The sequence below is a fragment of the Phaeodactylum tricornutum genome, chromosome 22 (assembly GCF_000150955.2).
Source record: "Phaeodactylum tricornutum CCAP 1055/1 chromosome 22, whole genome shotgun sequence".
Lineage (NCBI taxonomy): Eukaryota > Bacillariophyta > Bacillariophyceae > Surirellales > Neidiaceae > Phaeodactylum > Phaeodactylum tricornutum.
The window spans coordinates 215,937-233,826 of NC_011690.1; the positions used below are offsets into that span (position 1 = coordinate 215,937).

Here is a 17,890-nt window from a genome sequence, read left to right on the forward strand (position 1 = left end):
CGTTGGCGTGCTTTTCCTTTTTTCGGTTTCTTTACCGGTCGCTTATTATGTTATTACTGTGAACAAAATCCTCTCGTCCTTCTTGTGTCGATAGAGAAGATTTTTCTCCGGTGCCATTCCATTCAATAGCCAAAAGTGTTCATGCATGTGGTGAACACGTGCGTGTATGTGAGATACAGACAATCAACCCTTGCGTTGCGCTACCGCTTCCCGTTCGTGTATTGTGTTCTGGCGCATTTGTTCTCGTAATTTACAGTTAGTGCGGGGATAGATAGAGAGGTCTAGATCAACTGTTGCCGCTGCGCCAAAAAATGAAGCTGTTGCGACGGAATCGCAAGATCAAGGAAAGTACCACCGCGTCCTCTTCTTCCGACGATCTCACGGCAGTGGTAGGTCCACGCCCTCCTCCTCTTCACATTGCTTCTCCGACGGCATCCAAACGAACAACTGGCTTCCGCCGGCGTTCGAACAACAACTCACTGTCAGCGACAGTCTCTACTTCGCTACTACCCTTCCGTCGTGTTGAATCCTCCTGGAGTGTGGCGAGTACAGTTTCCAATTCGGAGGATTTCGTGGAAGATGATGCCTGTTACTGCGAAAACGGGGCAACACTGATCACTCCGGACGCCGCTTCAACTAGGGACCCGAACACGGCAAGTCGGTTTGCGGATCCAGTCGAACAGCATCAGCAGCAACTCGTCATGTACGAGCCCACCAATCCAGACTCTTTAACCGATGCCTTTGGAGTGTGGGCGCAGTCGCTAGGATCATTGGTGCAGTCATCGGAAATGGCCACGTTCCTCACCACAAGTTCCCGTGTGGTGTCATGTGCGGGGGACTTGGCCCTGCAAACCGCATTGTTGCCCGTCACCTTGCCAATGCACGTGATGTGTACCACTGTCGACTTTATGGCAAACGTCGTGAGCTCCACCACGGGAGCGCTGATGCATCACGCCACCGTACGCTTGCACTCGTCCGCCGAAAGAACCATTACGATAACGGACGCGGTGGCAGCGAACCCGCGCTCCGACGATAACGGCACAAAGGCAAAGCCATCTGTTGCGGATCAAAATCAAGAGCATAACATGGGGGAAGGTCTTGTTCACGGGATTTTTGGGTTATCCGATCTTGTGTTCGGCTTGGCCGATCACGTGACGAAAGAAGTCGGTTCAATAATGGTTCACATGGTGGCTCCCGTTCTCGGCGCCAGCACCGGTGAGGGTGCCGCAGGACGCGAATCTGATCTAGTCACTATCGCTCCGTTAACGAAAGCGGTCTCCTCCACCAACGGCAAGGTTGTGTCACACTTATCAGACGATGACAATTTTCTCGAGCGGCTTCGTCTCGATTTCTCCGATGTGCCATCACATTCGTCCGAACAGGTCACGGACCCTTCCAATACAGCCGTTGTTGCCAAGGGACACAGTCGCTTTTTGTTACGGGTGGAAGATATAGGGTTCGAACAGAAAATCGGAACCGTCGCTTACATCGATTTGCAGGAAAAGGACCATCAACTCATCACTGCTGCACTCGAGCGCCTTGTGATGGCAGGCCTCACTCTCATCGCGAACCATCCAACCGTCCGCATGTCCCATCCCTACGATACCAATACGCTTTCCGATATTGCGTGGAAGATGGAAGGCTCTACTTCCAAGCTGCTCCGAAAAATGGTTCAACTGTCCACCTTGGAGCGATTGCAAGTACTACAAAAGGAAACACTTGTCTGGTCGGGCAAGTACAAGATTGATGCAGACGGTACGAATCGCAAGGCACCCTTCTACCTGGCGCGCGGCGTTGTTCCCAAATCTCCACGCGATTTCTTGCACTTACTCTGGGACAATTCACGAACGGGCGAATACAATACTTTTTGCCTCGGTCGGAAAACCCTTCTTACCATTGCCGATGACATTCTCCTCAAAAGTCCAGCCAACGGTCCTGTGTACGGCATCAAAGTGGTGCAAAGCGAAACACGCGTGCCCTTTACCTCACTGAGCGTCCATGTAAACTGTCTCATGCACGTCTCTGAATTGGCCGCCCCCGATGACGGATACGTCATTGTCAGTCGGAGTTTGGATTCCGGTCCATCCGGAACACACGTGGAGGAGCCGACCAGTAACGTCGCTTCCAAAGTTTCGCGTCCGAAAAACGAAATTTTGTGGGGCATCAACGTGCTGCGGGCCGTGCCGAATCACCCCGATCGGGTGGACCTCACAAGTGTTTCTCAAGTGGGATCGTCCCTCGTTCCCAAGTTTTTGGCCGGCAAGATTGCCATGATGGGTTTGCAAGAATTCTTCGACAACGTTCGGAACCCCAAAACAATATGATCAGACACCGAGCGCTTTCAACGAATACACATACGACTTGTCCTTTTTAATATTAATATACGGGTTGGCTAACTGTAAAATATCACAAATCCGGTGCGCAATTTAATTGTCTTAACGCCATCGCGACGTACAAGTCATGATAGCGAACGAGACCGCACTAGAGTTCTGGACCGGCGTTCAGAGCGCCCATACTTTCAAGAAAGTCAATAACGGGATTTCCTTCGGCGCCGAACGTTTCCTTAGCCCACCAAAGCGCGGTACCTCCTCCACTGCTCGTGGTAGCGTTCACGTCGGCTCCAAGTTCCACCAGATATTTGACAATGTCCAGATGCCCGCTACGAGCACCCTCATGCAAGGGCGTCCATCCATTCTCGTCCCGTGCATGTATAGCGTCTTTCTTGCGGTTGATTTCAGCCTTGAGTTCACCGAGGCTGCCCTTTTGTGCAGCAACGTGTGCCGTGGTCGTGCCTGTGGCAAAACTCTTTTGCTGGGACTTGTGTCCACTCGGGTGCTGCTTTCGCCAGTGATTTTCTTCCGGAGTTCCGGGTAAGAGGTAAGGAGGCAATCCACTGTTTTCGTTTTCGTGTCCACCAAAGCCCCGTGCCAGGGCATCCTTGTAACGTTCGTGTACGTCTTTTTGCCCGAGATCTTCCACATCCGCGCTGTGCCGCAGCGAATGGCCGGTCGGTTCAAAGTGTACAAATAGATTAGCAACCCATCCCTTGAGTGGGAACGGACGCCCATGAATGACTGAATGCGATTCGTACAAGACCATGTCTCCCGGTTCCATCGTGACGTTCTGGGCACGGCCATCGTGTCCAATGACTTCCAGAGGCCAGGGTTCGTCGACTTCCGAGGCCACGTTGATAATGGCCGAGCTGACCAAGGGCAACCGATCAACGTGCGGGGCCAGGACGGCACCGTCTTTGTACACCCGAATACCGTACAAACTACACTGTGTGAGTTCCTCACCCGTCCATTCCTGAATGGTATCGCGAGCGGCGTCCCAAATCTTTTGTTTCAAAACGTAACCTCCGCCACGCAGACCTTTGTCTTCCTAAAGAAATAGGCACAGCGGTAAGATGAGGAACGCGAAGTCACTGTAGCTAACCACTAATGCAGAGCACATATTTTGGTAAACTGTTACATACCACTGATACCATATAAGTGGGAGCCTTCCAGTTGTTGCTATAGAAAAAACGGAAACGTTCCTTAGATCCACAATGGTTTCTCGGCAAGGCCCCAGTCCAAGGTTGCATCTTCTCTCTTTGTACTTACGTGTATGTATTTCCCACACCCCACTGCTCGATCTTTTGCTCCTTGTTGTTACGATCCCAGAACTCCCGAATAAGCTTGTAGACGGCTTCGGGCGCGCGGATCTTCTTGTAGCCCAGTTCCGTATAATTCTGCATCGATTGGGGTTGTCGAAGCGACATGGCGATGCGATCTTGTTCGGTCGACACACAACGTTCACCTTTTTTGCCGTAGTACTCGACGCATTCCTGTAAAAAGGTATCGTATCGAGCCTGCATGTTCCCGAGGGGTTGGACAGACATGTCCCGATATTCGGGAGGCGTGGGGACGGAAGAATCCGTATTGTGCGGCAACCAAGCGTAGTTGTTGGAGACTTGGTGATGATGCATGGGAAAAGAGACATCGACACCATATTCCGCCGGAGTATCGGCATCGCGATTATGCGTGCCCGAGTCGTGATCGACTACTTCCGCTGCCCCGTTTTCGGTTTGTACGTTCCAGAACGCGGCACACGGTGTGGGACTCGATAACCACAACGGCAGCCACACGGGAAGCAAGCAGAGCAGAACCGGAGACATTCGTCGTTTCGATAAAAGACTCATCGTGTTGCTACAGCTATGGTGTAATGTCGATAACGGGAACTACAAAAGAGGGATACAAATTAGTAAGGTTGATTCGTTCGACGTTCAGTGTTGTCGGAGTCTAGTAGAGTCCCTTGGTTGTTGTGGGAGAGCGAACTAGTAGCTCCAACGTCGATGCACTTTTTTAAGCCCAGAAAGGCGGGTTTGGAGGACTACTACGCTCAGTAGGGGGGGATGTACGTCTTAGGGACAGGATGGAAAAGAAAGAATGGTAGTGCTTGCGCGGTCGTGCGGAAAACAGAACGCCAAATCTGTAGCCAGCCGATTGTCGTCGTCCGTTGCGCTCGCTGCTGTAAAGAGAAAGCAACCGCAATAGATAGGCGAGTCTTCGTCCGGAAGGTTCCTGGACATAAGCACTTCTCCGCAAGCCGGGATTTTCACGTTGAAAGTCGTTATTCAATTGAATGACTATTTAATATCAGTTTGTCGAAATGACCATCACAACGGTCTGGCCTTGGACATTGGGAGTCATTCTGGTTTCGAAAAGGCACCTGTATAGAGTCACAAACGACGGGCTGGCCCTTTCTTCGTCCGTTGGCAGTGAAAGTCACAGTCAACGATACTGGCGGCTGCCCAACTCCGTTACTGGTTGGTTGTCGGTTCGTTCGGACTGACAGTGAGGCCGCACACTGTCGCGACTTGTCCAAGACTCTCCAGTCTACTCGTAGATATAGGTAACCGTCCTTCTCCTTTCCTCTACTAGCAGTAGCAGAAGCGCAGAAAGAATCATAGATCACCACGGCATCGTCGTGTCACGTCCCTTCTTCTGTTCACGCACTACTCTATTTGCTTTCGACATGCTCCAGTTCCCCCCCGTCCTTACCGCGGTGACCTTGGCCTGTACCGTAGTCTTCACTCGGGCGCAGCAGCAATCGTCCCCCGTAGACTATGGTGTCGATGTTGTAAGCTCTTACTGTGTGCCTCGCGCCGGTTCGTTTCCCCCCGCATTTCGTATCATTCATCTCACCCAACTCGCATCATTCGACGCAGTCCTTCCCAATGCACCACGCCGTTCCGTCCACCAACTACGCTTGGTTACCGCACAACATGGATCCTTCCCTCCCCACACCTCCCGAATATCAGGACATGTCTGTCCAACCCCTCGGGGATATGAAGGCTAAACACGAACACTTCATGAACGGCTGCTCCGATTATTACGAAAGCATGGGTGATCGCTGTTGGTCGAACGAACGGGATCGGATCACAATGAGCCTGCGACAACCCCAGTCTATGCGCAACTACACCGAATTCGGCTTTACCAAGATTCGGGCCCCGGATCACGTCTTTTCTCTGATTCAGGAATTTTGGCAAGCGAACAAGGACAAGCAAAAACTGGAACGGTGGCCGGCTGGTAACATTTATACCAATCACTGGGAATCGCCCACGTACTTGGTTTCCGTGGTGCGTGGAGAGTACTCTAATTCCATTCGTTCGCCAACAGAGTACCGAGCGGAGAACACGATACCTTTTACCCACAACTGACACTCTCATTGATTTTCTATACTAACTTACAGGAAGATACTTCCCTTGATGGAGGAGGTTTTGTACTGAAACAGCACATCTGGAACGCCGCCCGGGATACCATTCAGGATTGGACGGGTCAGCAATTGGCCGAATGCAGTCTGTACGGCATTCGGGTTTACAAAGAGGGTGCCATATTGTCACCGCACGTAGATCGATTGCCGTTGGTCGCTTCGGCGATCATCAATGTCGATCAGGACGTTGATGAGCCCTGGTAAGTTTGCTACCGTAGCTGTTTCTTATGAGCGTTCTTTGGTGTACGACAGGTATTCTCACTGCTCGTTGCTGCCATTGTAGGCCACTGGAAGTGATCGGACACGACGGTATTGCACGTAACGTCACCATGGAACCAGGAGATTTGGTTCTCTACGAGTCGCATTCCGTCTTGCATTCGCGTCCCTTCCCGCTCAAGGGACGTTTCATGAGTAACGGTACGTGTCGCGCCTTACTACTTCGGGTCTTTCCCGAGTCTGTTGTTGCACGTAGTGCTTACGATGCGTGTATCTGTTTCTTTCCAGTGTTTATTCATTTCGAACCAATTGGACCGATTGCTGGGCAGATTGAATACACCGGAGACCTTCCTCCTTACTTAATTCCCGGCAGCCCGGAGGAGAAAAATTGGCGCAGAAGTAATCCCAATGGGCACAAGATTGTGGGAAATCGCGCTTTCGCTACCGGCTCGACCGAAGCTCACCACCACGCTAGCAAGGGTGATTTGGAACAGCTGCAGCGCATTTTGGACAAGAATGCGGACTTGGTTAATGCGCGAGACAAGAACGGTTGGACTCCCTTGCACGAAGCGGTCCGTACCGGAGACGAACGCCTCGTTGAGCTTTTGTTGGATCGGGGCGCCGAAGTGAATGCTCGCACGGGGGAGAAAGGAGAAGGCGGTACTGCTCTTTGGTGGGCGCGCAAATTTAATGAGGAAGAAAGTCCAGTGATGCGCCTCTTGAAAGAACGTGACGGCAAGTTTTACGGACCCAACACTGAGCTTTGAAGCTAATGCGACCGCAGCGCACCAGCCTAGAGGAACTGTGGATTTCGGTGCACATTCCACAGTCACTTACGTACTTTGTTCTCGTGTTGGCGAATTAGAGGAAAGGAGGTCCAGAAAAGTGAGGTAAGGGCTGCTGCACTTGCTCAACAGAGGAAAGCCTTCCGGTTTCATTATAGAGCCACGTTTCATCATGCTAGAGATCTATTTTTGTTCGTCATTTTCAAGGATAGTTGTTGTGTGTGCTCCCTACGTAGCAGAATCTAACAGCAAAGGGAGCAAGCAACTTTGCTCTACATTTTTTTCTAGAATTGAGCTCTGCCTACATGTATGATAAGCGTTTCTCGTATTCTTGTTGCACATCGCCTAAAAATGCCTAAAGACTGCGTCTCTTGAGAAATCATCCTACGACAAGGTGACAAACTGCATTGGTATAATCTAAAGACTTTGGGAAGAATCAGTCCAAGACACTGTTCGTAATTATTTGTGACAGGTTTGGGAGATCCTTTTCGTGTAAAGGCAGTTGCAATCCAGAACCTCATAGTATATGGAATCAGCAAAACTAAATTTTGACTGTGAACCAGAAAAAAAGCGGGTGATCGAAAACAATGTCATCATCACTCCCTCTTCAGGAAGCCTTTCCGGAGGTTGCGTTACCATCAGGGGCGTGCCGTGCTCTAAGCCGACAAATATTATCTCCAACAGGCTTTGACATGTGTTCGTCATATCAAAGCCTGTTGGAGACCTGAAGACCAACCACCTAGAGAGGCAAGAACTCTTGGAGATTTGCAAAGCGTTTGAAAATCCTTTCAATGTATCCTGGAGAATTGTTTGTCAGGCATGGCTATTGGAGTCTCATACGACGCAGCAGTGGAACTGTTGTGGTATTTGGAAAATGGACCTCCGGAAAATCCTTTGCTGAGATCCAAAGTATGGATGTTGCTGATTGGAGCAAACAACTTTGGTCGTAGACTTTGCACAAAGCAAGAGGCACTCACGAAGATCTTTCGCTTTGTCCAAGATCTGTCCCGAGTCAGCGACTGTAGGTAATGGACTTGTACCGCGGAACAATACTTTCGAACACAATGATATAGACTACACCCTGGGCCAACAATGGGAGGATGCTCATTGGATCCAACGGGATTCGAATGAGAGTTGTGCATCGCACTAGTAATGCTATTATATTGAATCTGGGCGCAAGTGCAAGTGATGTTATGATGTGAATCTGGGATCTTTACGGCGATCATGCGAAGGAGTAGTCGAGGCGGTGGAGATCAATCCTAACCAAATGGAAGACGCCTTACGCCAGAGCTTGCATGGGTCTGAGGAGTGACTGTTCTTTGATGCACTTGGAATCTGCATCATGCGATGTGACTGCTGTTATTAGGTCGAGGTTTTGCTTCGTATGAGACTAGACTTTACATTCATGTAAATTGATCTCTATCCGACAACGCTGTTCGTCTAGCCCATGGAAGTACTGTGATCCTCCGCGATTCGTGAATACGTTAGGTTGTACCCAAATTCGGAGTTGGCTACACCTAGTAAAAAGTTATCTACATGCAGTTTACAGTCAGCCTGGCGTGAAATTTTTAGTATAATTGATGGTAAAGATCGAACATTGTCATTCTCATGTGATGAAAAATTCAGCAATGATTATAAAAAAAGGAAGAAAACAGATTCCTCGTTTCATGTCTATATCACCTCTGTGTTCGGACACGCATTAGGCACCAAGATCAACGCGCTTTTCGATGTTCCCATCATGTTATGATACATAGTATCAATCACTAAACAAGATGGGTAAAGAGTTTCGTGGCGACTTCTCCCGTAGTGGTCGTATCCACTTTCTCAGCGCCTTGCGCGGCTCTTTGCTGCTGGTTGTTGCTGTTAGTTCGTTTTCGATTTTCCGAATGTGGAATAGATCGATTAGCGGTGGAATGGGTGGAAATACTTTTGGGGACGGGAGATTGCCACTATCTGGCACGGATAATAATACCGGTGAAGTTGGATGGACAAGATGGGATGCCCATTTGCCCTTCCGACCGACGGTGGACGACGTTTGCGGTGGATGTCGACTTGCAGAAACACGTGATGGAAAAACTTGTGGACAGCTGATTTTAGACCGAGTTTTGGAGCGCAATACATCAGTTCGAGCCGCTGCTAATTTCGTTGCTTTAAATCAGTCGAGATACTGCAAACAGTGTCACATATCGCACCCCTCGTGCAATTCGACAGTGTATAATCAATACTGGCGATTTGATCACGTTCGACCTCGACCCATTCGGCCCAATGATGGTTTACCCGCTCGGACTCATTACTTCGAGTCGCTTCCCTCAGAATTTCGACTACCTGATCTCAGTTCCACAAATTTTGCTCTGTTTTTCCGTAACTCTTCAAACTGGCTTTCCAATCGAACCTTCTACTTCGAGTTCAACCCAACTATAATTCCCCTGCCTTGGAAGCAAACACCACCAGACCTGCTATCGCCACTGATGCAAAAAGACAGAGCGCACTTTTACTTGGCTGCGTATAGAATCTCGGACCTTCAGGACTGCTTTACGCCAGAGCAGGTCCGGGTGGGTCATTTTCGGAATGAAAAGGGAATTCATGAGCCAGCTACAGAACTGCTTGGATTGGCAATTCTCGATGCGGGCTTGTCAATGGTAAGGGAAACAATTGTGAAAGCGCATCACAAGGATGTACGCCTGTTTTTGCTGAACACCCAAATTTACATTGGCATTTACCACGTCATCCGCCCTATCTGGATTCATCCAGGAGCGGTCCCGCAAAATATCCCACCAGAGTCTTTGCAGCACAGAGAAAAACTATTTCCAGATAGTCAGTTGAGGTCATTTCCCGTAATTGAACAGAAGCATTACGCTTGTTGTACTTCCCCAACATGCAACGGCAAGAACTTCAATTATTTTTCCCTTCCGACTGGCGAAATATTTGTGGAAACGAATCCAGTTAATCCGCATGTCGTTGAGCTCATGAACATGACTCAAAGGTGTCAAAAAAGGAACTACGGGACCATGAAAATAGACGTTGCTTTGGCAGAAGAGTACGATAAAGCGAGAGTGCATGTTTGGTCCACTAAAGCTACCCCTTCAGAGTCGTTTTTTACGACGGATGAAATCTATTTTCCAAGCAAAGGAGTGTACCGGCTTCCATATACGCGCGATCGAGGGACCGCATGCTGCGTAACAATCCAAGATGTTCGGCTGGGGCAGAACTCGCTTGGTGCGAGTCTGATGGTGGGAGTCAGTCACACCAAAATTCCAATGTTTGGCAACTGGTACGAAACGTTCCGGGCGTCGCATAACCTTAGTTTTGCGGCGCGACAGTATTCTAGTCGATTGTACGCGTTTGAGCCGAAACCTCCCTTTCGGATAGTCGCGCGTTCTGGAAGCTTCTGTATGGGGTTTCCCGAAAGCAGTGAGGAAACGAATGAGAATCCTTACATAAAATACGTACGAAGCAAGCCCATGATTGTCGGTGAAGAATTGGAGTGTCCTTCGATTACGTTTGTGAGTGGCATTTGCGAAGCTATTGATGACCCATCCATAGCCCCAATAAGCTATGGAATGAACGATTGCGCTCCAAGAATTGTGAAGGTCCCAAAGTCGGAACTGATCCGACTCTTATTTCCATCACTGTGAAGAGACAATGATAATTTTTTTCGACATCCACAAGGGCGACACGAGCTATAGTAGTGGAGTCATTGGGCGCTTTATTGAAGGTCGGTCTTTGGTTCAGCACAAGTCTAACGACGATTGGGTAAAGGGATTTGTTTCGGGGAATCTCATAGTTTATTGTATGTCCGGTCTTCCGTATAAGGTAAAGCGTTCAGTGTCTGTGTTAGCTTCGCGGCTGGGTGTTTCAATACAGGATTGGATTATTCATGTCGTCGGACTCAATTGGGACTTACGGGCCAAGCTTCAAAAGATCCATTTCTAAAAAGACCAATCCCGTCGAGGCAACTTGTTTGAGGAGGCGGCAGGAAAGGCCATTTCACAGTCAGGAATGTTAGTGGTTGCTTGTGTTCGAGACGCCCGACACAAGAAATTGAGCTTTTCAAGATGCAAGCTATTCAAGACCTTGAGACCCGAACCTTGGTTTCGCCGTCCCTTCTCATTCGTTGCAATAATCCTGATGTGGCCATGTAACGAGAAGGCCTTCCATAGAGTAACACGAACGGTCGATGGCCTCTAGCACTACACAAATGATTTATTCCACATTGATCCTTCATCTCACAATTTGAAACATGTCTTTCCTGCAACTTTTTATCATCGCTCTTGTCATCCATTCCCATAACGCCATGGGGTCGTCTTTCCAACCTTACATTCTTGCCGAGAAGAACTCCAACTTGGACGAGAAAAGCGTGCAGGACCAGTTGAAGCACGCTGGTTTTGAAGTATTGGGGACAACTTATCCGGCCAAGGGATACACAACCGTCACCTTTTCACATCCCGACCTTAAGAAAGAAGCCGCCAAGGCGGTCGTCCCACTCGGTGCGGTCTTACGCGCTTCGCTCGTCCAGACCAAGGCTGGTACAGAGGTGTCGTACTGTTCGCCGCACTGGTGGGCTTACGCTACCCGATTGGCCGGCTCGTCATCTGACAAGCTCGCTAGGAAATTAGCGGATACTTTCGGCAATGAATCATCATTTGGATGTGCCAAGGGGCGTACCGAGTCCAAGCTACGTAATTTCAATTATGCGATGGGCATGCCGCGTGTCTCGGATGTCGACGTATTGAGCACCTTCGACAGCCAATTGGAAGCAATTTTAGCTTTGAATCAAAATATAAAGTCTTCTCCACATATGGACATTGTATATTCTTTGGACATTGACAAGAAAACCCGTTTGATTGGCGTACATTTGAAGGATGGGAAGGGTTCCGACGAAACGGTCATCGGTGTGGCCGATGCCTTGTCCAATCCCAAACAGGGCGGTCTATACGGTCCCTACGAAATATATATTCAGAACGGAAAAGTCATGGCTCCTCGTGGTCGCTTCCGAATTGCAGTGGCTTTTCCCGATTTGTCGATGAGTACCTTCATGAAGATCGTCGCAGCACCCGGTGCTATTTTGGATGCTTTCAAATCTGTAGCAGACAAAAAGGCCATTGCCGTCAAGTGATAGCTACCTGGTCGGACTTTAGAAGAATAATATAAGATATCAATAACATATTGACTGTGAAGTATAGACATTTGAATAGTGTTCAACCCTCATAATTTCAGACTTTCTCAATCTATTTCATCCCTTTTCAATTTCGATGTTTATGTTTTTACAATTTCCTTCGGATGCAGGGTGGTTCATCCCCTTTTTTGTTTCCGTTGCTACGCTCATTCGTGCGGAAGGAAACGAGTTTAAGTTTATATGACTGAGTCTCTTGACTATCACAGTCAGATCATCGAATAGACTTTGTAAAGTCAGCACTCTATACTCTGTACTCCATCTAAATCCCGATTCACGTTATGGCAACTTGCTTGTTGAGAACTACGGTTCATTTTGATCTTTTACTTATCCGAGTAGCTTGCTGGTATCGTAGAAAACTTATTTTCGTCAATGTTCGAACCGCTCGTTCTTGCAGTTATAGCTTGTTTGAATCGTTATTTTAGCTTTTTAACTTTTTTCACGATTCAATTTGCTCTAAAAAATGGCAGTCTGATTGCCGATTTGTCACTCTTACACTACTTTTTGCGATGATTGAATTCCTCACGTCTTCGTGTCTTATCTTCATTTCATTGTCTCCTTTCATAGAATGATCATATCTCGAAATCCCATCGAACAAATAATTTTTTGCTCATATCAAGTTGACTGTGAGTTCGCGTTTCACATCACTTCATGCGACATCTCCCTTCAAAAGTAAGTCGGACATGTCACACATTTGCCTGCCAAGCTCGACACTAATCTTTACCGATACATGGTATGAAAGCGGCTACAGTATCTTTTTCTCTGTCTCAAAGTAGCGAGAGCGAGAGCGTCCGGGTAGAGCAAGTTGACTGAGTTTTCATTTTTTGTCCGAGAGTACAATTAATCGATCCAACACGAGCAGGATGCTAAGCTGGTCCGTCAAAAGAACGACATCGAGCTGCCTATGCTGCTGCTTTTTCGCTTCGGCATTAAGAATTTCTCAGTCGCTCGCCATGTCACAATCGTCTTCTACTGCACCAAACCAGGCGATTCCTTACGAACTTCCGGACTGGGCGAAAGAAAGCTTCGCACATCCACCTGAGCATGGCAGGCTCCGTTTGGCCAATCTACCGACGCCCTTGTACCGCATCTTCGGACATCAGCATTCTGAAAGTTTTTCATTTACCAATAACAGCGAAAACCTAAAAGACAGATCATCGACTTCGCAAAGTTTGTCGACGTTTCTCACGAGCTTGGGTGCTTCGATGTACGTAAAAAGGGATGATTGTACGGGGGGCGTGGAGTTAGGCGGCAATAAGTGTCGGAAACTGGAATTTTTACTCGCCGACGCATTGGCGCACAATCATAACGCTGTTGTCACAATTGGTGGCCTGCAAAGTAACCATTGCCGGGCAACGGCGGCCGCCTCGCGCATGGTTGGACTCGAACCGCATTTGATTCTACGAACGACCAAAAATAAGGATTTGGACCGTGAGAAGATAAACACTGAACTGACGGGCAATATATTGATGGATCGCATACTGGGTAGTAAGCTATACACGTGTACGCCGGGCGAATACGGTCGTTTGGGGTCGGACGAGTTAGTTGCTCGTTTGAGCCGTTGTATCAAACAGTCTTCCAACGGAACGACCCACCCGTATTCAATCCCCGTTGGTGGAAGTAATGCGATTGGTACCTGGGGATACATCAATGCCGTGGATGAGCTGATGTCCCAGCTGCAAGATATCAATTTGCCCTTGGATTACATCGTGTTCGCGTGTGGAAGTGGAGGAACAGCAGCTGGTATTTCCCTGGGTGTGGCCTTGGCGTTCCAAGCGCTCTCTAGGCAATCAGCTGCCTTGACGATTCCGAAAGTCATGGCAGTTGGTGTATGCGATGACCCTGATTACTTCTATCATCACGTAGCCTCAATTGCTGATCAAATGGGTCTCCAGAATTTATCGGGCGGCATGTCGACCGAAGCCTTTGTGCGCCAAAACATGAATGTCCTTCAAGGAAAAGGATGTGGCTACGCTATAAGCACACCAGAAGAGCTCGAGTTTGCTGCACACTTTGCTCGTGATACAGGCATTGTTCTGGATCCGGTCTACTCAGGCAAGGCACTCTTCGCTTTTGTTCGGCTGATGGAGGAGGATCCAGCATGTTTTCGGGACAAAAATATTTTGTTTTGGCACACCGGAGGCGCCTTGGGTCTGTATGACAAGGTCCCGAGTCTTTTGCCATTCCTACAGGAACACAAGGACGTATACGCGTTGGACGCTTACGGGAAAGGGATAGGGATTGATATCAGTCAGCCTTCGACTGGGCAAGAAGGAAGAGCAACTCCGTGATTTTTTTTCAGCGTTCACAACTTTGTCGTAGACCTCTGAAAGGAAGAGACATTATGATACATGCATTTTGAGTCTTTTTGTCAGACGTTCAAAGTCAACAATGACATTGATGGAGACAAAATTTCTACACCTGAAGGCGTCTAGAATTCCAATTTCAAGACGATTTGCCCAACAGTGCAAAATGAGGACAACAAAGTAGAAATGTGCAAAACGAGGCTCCAATCTATTTTAATTGTCAATAAAGAAAGCAAAAGCCTGGAAATTCCATTTATTGCCTGGTATGAGGATCACGTGGTGCTGGTGCTTGGATATAGAATTCGCCCGCGACAGTACGTTGGTCAGTTTGGTTTTAGAAATCCCTTTGGAAAACGCAAGATGCGTAGTATTTTACCGCATCCTACATCTCGCTTACTGTCAACAATTTAAATTTAGAAGTCTCGCATCAGAAGTTTATTCACTGACAATATGGGTGTAAATGTTTCTCGTTGCATGACTGTGTCACACACTTTGTGATAACTCACTATCTGACTGACTGTGAGGAGGAAGCAATTCCCGTATCCGGGATCTGTCGTGAACGGCATCAATTCGATGTCACAATTGGCATTGTATAGGAGTACGCGTGAGAAAGCCATGGAAATTTTCCAGTTGTGTTATTTTAGGCTTGATAGTTTGAGATGGTAATTTCCGGGTCTTTTGTAGCAAAATTCCATGCAACTACCTCTACCAAAGCAGCAATCCCGAAACTCCAGGGTTCGGAAGGCTTCGCGCCCGGGATCGATCGACGCCGCGCTCGTTCATTTCCATAAACTGTCATTCCCCTCGTCCCCCGTCACGAACGGATAGCAAAGGAGGTCGTTCTCTACGTTTGTTTGCGACATAGATTATGGACTTTGACGCTGCCGCTCGTCGGCTGGCCAAGGAGCAATCGCAAATACACAGTCGTCGAACTCAAAGCCGCCGAGTCGAAATTTCCGCACGCGCCAAGCGCGAAGCAGTGCATCGTCAAGCGCAACAAGCCCGGTTGGTCGAAGAAAAACGCGAGAAACAGCGTCAGCACGACTTCATTACAACTTATATGCGACAATGTGACCGAATGTTGGGACTTAAAGGCCTAGGGAATGATAATGGCTCATTGTTGCTTCGTGCGACTTCGATTCACGGCCAAGGTGACAAGATTGCGCTGCCACCGAGTGTCTTGCAGTTTCTCACAAACACCGGACTGGAAATGGCAGATACACCCTGGACCTTTCGAATCGCAATTCGCAACACTAGCTATGAATTCCCGGCATCGCCCTTGCTAAAATCCATGTCAATTCCAAGGAAGAGTCATACCGTAGATGAGGAGGACTCCGATTCGGAAGAAGACACGAACGCTACCTCGGCATATTTAGACGAAATGACGTATCGTTACCTGGCCTACACACACGCAACCGTCGTAGAATTTACACAAGATGAGGGGTGCGTGGGCATCCCCGAGCCTATTGCTGCTGCTTTACTTTCACAACGTGGTCGCGGAGATGTACTTACGACGCGCACTACTGATCCTTCTGCAAATACCCACGACAAGTCTAAAGACGTTTCCGAAAGTGAAACGGACATGAACAGAAGTACAAATAACGAAACAGATGAGGGAAAGACTCCTGGACATATAGCGTGGGGTGCGTTCGACGTTCCCGATTGTTTAATTGAAGTTAGTCTGGTACATCTTCCGAAAGGGCAAGCATGTACATTGGTTCCGACACAAGAAGCTCTCAAAAACGGCTTTCACAACTTAAAAGACGTCAAGTTGGTGTTAGAACAGTCACTGATACGAACACGCGCAACTCTTTCCGTGGGAGATTTGGTACACTCCTGGCATCGTGGAAAAAAGTATGATTTGACTGTGCGAGATGTGGCTCCTTCAACTTTCAACGCGGTACTATGTATTAATACGGACATTGAAGTCGAATTTGGGCGTAATGAAAGGTCAATGGACAGCGATGAAGCTAGTGTCTTACACAATGAGCTTAAAGCTACATTGTCTGGACGGCGATTGGGTGATCCAATCGACTGTCCAACACGGGACAACGTAACAGAATTTGACTCGAACATGCAACGCATCGCGGATGAATTGACACCGGAGCCTCCCTTGGAACAGAATTCAGGTGTTTGTATAGTGCAAATTCGGGGGGATGGAACTCATGCTCGCCGTCGTTTCGATGTCCAAAACTCCACCGTCAATGATTTATTTGCATTTGCCTCATTCGTCGTAGGAACCGGATCTCCGTTTCGACTGGTGACACGGTTTCCTCGTCGCGTCTTCATTCCAGACCATGCATCCATTTCTCTTGCGGACGCGGGTATCGCTGATGGTCAAGAGCTGTTCCTTATAGAACGAATATGAAACTTGATAAGATCTATCGAAGCTCGCATTATCTAGCTCGTAGTGGACATAGCGCACCCCTTACCATATTCAACACGGAAAAACGCGCTTTGTAGTTTTGGTCAAGTGCGCAATTGCAAAGTCTTTCCTGACGGAGTAGACTCTTCCTCCCGACTGTGACACCGAGTTCATTATGAGTGACAAAAGTAAACCAATCCAAACTTTGTTCTTCTGGATTCCATGCTGTTCTTCCATATTTCTACTCGGAATCGTGAATTGTGTAAAATGTGACACAGCTCGATCAAACGTGCTTCCCATTCATGCTTCGCTTTTCCTCTCATCTCATTATTTCGATTGACTGTGAGAACAAACCTACGACGTCCTGTATTAAGCAAGCAAACCAAATCAGCAATGTTGAACAGCTACTTTCATCCATTTGATGACAATCATTCGTATTTCCCAAGCCGCTACGAGCAGTTTCAAAGAAAACGGGCGCACGAAGCCGCACTGCGTAGACGGCGAGAGGCAGAGTTCGAGTATCGTCGACAGCAACAGGAAGACCTAAAGAGGCAGGCCTACGAACAGGAAAAAATCCGACGTGAACGATAGATATACCGGCAAGACGCTCAGAAAATGGGTGAATCTCGATATCAAGATCCCGCGTATTCCGTGATGCGAGGCGCAGATGGTCGTTTGTACCGCTTTCCAATTTCAGAACAAAGCCGGGAAGATTCACAAATCGTGCGTGGATCCGATGGACGACTCTATCGCCTTCGAAAGACTGTGGAAGACGACGCTTACAGTCCGCCGTTGGCTGGCCAAAAGCTATACAGGGATGAACACACTGTGCGAAAGCCAATTCGACGTGAGCTTCAACTTGAAGAAGAGTCGCTACCATCAGTGGACGAGCCACTACATTTTGCAGCGTCTACTCGACAACCCTTCATGCCGGTGACAGAATCTCTACGAAAACCAAGTAGAACCCTTGAAAAGATTCCGAGCAAGCCGAGACGCAAGCGTATCACAGTGGTGGTTGAGGATGCTAGCGACAGCGAATACGAAAACGACGAGCACAAATCTACATGGAGAAACCGTGTGCCTTCTCCTAATGAAAGTTGGATGGAACCAATCAGCATGCCTTAGTGATTGATTAGCCATTTGCTCTCTAAAGTTGCTTTCAACGCACTTTCAATTGTATATATTAAGTTCTATAAATTCTTTTTCTTCTTCAAAGGAGAGGATGTACTAGCGAAGCCTGCAACACGCACGGGTGTTTCGCTAACAATTGATTCCAACGGTGTTTCAACTA

General features: G+C 48.2%; 8 protein-coding genes across 8 annotated transcripts; 7 read left to right on the top strand and 1 right to left on the bottom strand.

Moving 5' to 3' along the window:
• Nucleotides 1–81: 81 nt before the first annotated feature.
• Nucleotides 82–2,324, top strand: PHATRDRAFT_49424 (predicted protein; the record flags this gene model as incomplete). The annotated part of the gene is made up of 1 exon (XM_002184049.1): nucleotides 82–2,324. Exon 1 carries the CDS (start codon nucleotides 312–314, stop codon nucleotides 2,322–2,324), a length of 2,013 nt encoding a protein of 670 aa, XP_002184085.1. The 5' UTR covers nucleotides 82–311.
• Nucleotides 2,325–2,348: 24 nt separating this feature from the next.
• On the bottom strand, nucleotides 2,349–4,293 carry PHATRDRAFT_49425 (predicted protein). Its single transcript, XM_002184171.1, has 3 exons — nucleotides 3,603–4,293; nucleotides 3,476–3,512; nucleotides 2,349–3,381 (listed from the first exon to the last, which is right to left on the bottom strand). Exons 1-3 carry the CDS (start codon nucleotides 4,178–4,180, stop codon nucleotides 2,482–2,484), a joined length of 1,515 nt encoding a protein of 504 aa, XP_002184207.1. The 5' UTR covers nucleotides 4,181–4,293; the 3' UTR covers nucleotides 2,349–2,481.
• Nucleotides 4,294–4,856: 563 nt separating this feature from the next.
• Nucleotides 4,857–7,060, top strand: PHATRDRAFT_49426 (predicted protein). Its single transcript, XM_002184050.1, has 5 exons — nucleotides 4,857–5,121; nucleotides 5,210–5,620; nucleotides 5,734–5,954; nucleotides 6,038–6,171; nucleotides 6,259–7,060. The coding sequence occupies exons 1-5, from the start codon at nucleotides 5,017–5,019 to the stop codon at nucleotides 6,735–6,737; spliced, it is 1,350 nt and encodes a 449-aa protein (XP_002184086.1). The 5' UTR covers nucleotides 4,857–5,016; the 3' UTR covers nucleotides 6,738–7,060.
• Nucleotides 7,061–8,527: 1,467 nt separating this feature from the next.
• Nucleotides 8,528–10,528, top strand: PHATRDRAFT_49427 (predicted protein; the record flags this gene model as incomplete). Its single annotated transcript, XM_002184051.1, has 1 exon — nucleotides 8,528–10,528. One exon carries the CDS (start codon nucleotides 8,528–8,530, stop codon nucleotides 10,388–10,390), a length of 1,863 nt encoding a protein of 620 aa, XP_002184087.1. The 3' UTR covers nucleotides 10,391–10,528.
• A 229-nt stretch (nucleotides 10,529–10,757) lies between these two features.
• On the top strand, nucleotides 10,758–11,934 carry PHATRDRAFT_49428 (predicted protein). Its single transcript, XM_002184052.1, has one exon. The coding sequence runs from the start codon at nucleotides 10,996–10,998 to the stop codon at nucleotides 11,869–11,871; it is 876 nt and encodes a 291-aa protein (XP_002184088.1). The 5' UTR covers nucleotides 10,758–10,995; the 3' UTR covers nucleotides 11,872–11,934.
• Nucleotides 11,935–13,124: 1,190 nt separating this feature from the next.
• PHATRDRAFT_3183 (predicted protein) lies at nucleotides 13,125–14,105 on the top strand (the record flags this gene model as incomplete). The annotated part of the gene is made up of 1 exon (XM_002184053.1): nucleotides 13,125–14,105. A coding segment is annotated over one exon (981 nt), but the record flags the coding sequence as incomplete, so codon positions are not given.
• Nucleotides 14,106–15,035: 930 nt separating this feature from the next.
• Nucleotides 15,036–16,602, top strand: PHATRDRAFT_49430 (predicted protein; the record flags this gene model as incomplete). Its single annotated transcript, XM_002184054.1, has 1 exon — nucleotides 15,036–16,602. The coding sequence occupies exon 1, from the start codon at nucleotides 15,103–15,105 to the stop codon at nucleotides 16,600–16,602; it is 1,500 nt and encodes a 499-aa protein (XP_002184090.1). The 5' UTR covers nucleotides 15,036–15,102.
• A 339-nt stretch (nucleotides 16,603–16,941) lies between these two features.
• On the top strand, nucleotides 16,942–17,810 carry PHATRDRAFT_49431 (predicted protein). Its single transcript, XM_002184055.1, has one exon. The coding sequence runs from the start codon at nucleotides 17,215–17,217 to the stop codon at nucleotides 17,722–17,724; it is 510 nt and encodes a 169-aa protein (XP_002184091.1). The 5' UTR covers nucleotides 16,942–17,214; the 3' UTR covers nucleotides 17,725–17,810.
• Nucleotides 17,811–17,890: the final 80 nt, after the last annotated feature.

Coding starts and splice junctions, on each gene's coding strand:
- PHATRDRAFT_49425 (XM_002184171.1), bottom strand. CDS start 4,180: ATGAGTCTTTTATCGAAACGACGAATGTCTCCGGTTCTGCTCTGCTTG. Junction 3,513..3,602: donor GGTGTGGGAAATACATACAC/GTAAGTACAAAG, acceptor TTTTTTCTATAG/CAACAACTGGAAGGCTCCCA. Junction 3,382..3,475: donor CCACTTATATGGTATCAGTG/GTATGTAACAGT, acceptor CTATTTCTTTAG/GAAGACAAAGGTCTGCGTGG.
- PHATRDRAFT_49426 (XM_002184050.1), top strand. CDS start 5,017: ATGCTCCAGTTCCCCCCCGTCCTTACCGCGGTGACCTTGGCCTGTACC. Junction 5,122..5,209: donor TAGACTATGGTGTCGATGTT/GTAAGCTCTTAC, acceptor CATTCGACGCAG/TCCTTCCCAATGCACCACGC. Junction 5,621..5,733: donor CCACGTACTTGGTTTCCGTG/GTGCGTGGAGAG, acceptor ACTAACTTACAG/GAAGATACTTCCCTTGATGG.
- PHATRDRAFT_49428 (XM_002184052.1), top strand. CDS start 10,996: ATGTCTTTCCTGCAACTTTTTATCATCGCTCTTGTCATCCATTCCCAT.
- PHATRDRAFT_49431 (XM_002184055.1), top strand. CDS start 17,215: ATGGGTGAATCTCGATATCAAGATCCCGCGTATTCCGTGATGCGAGGC.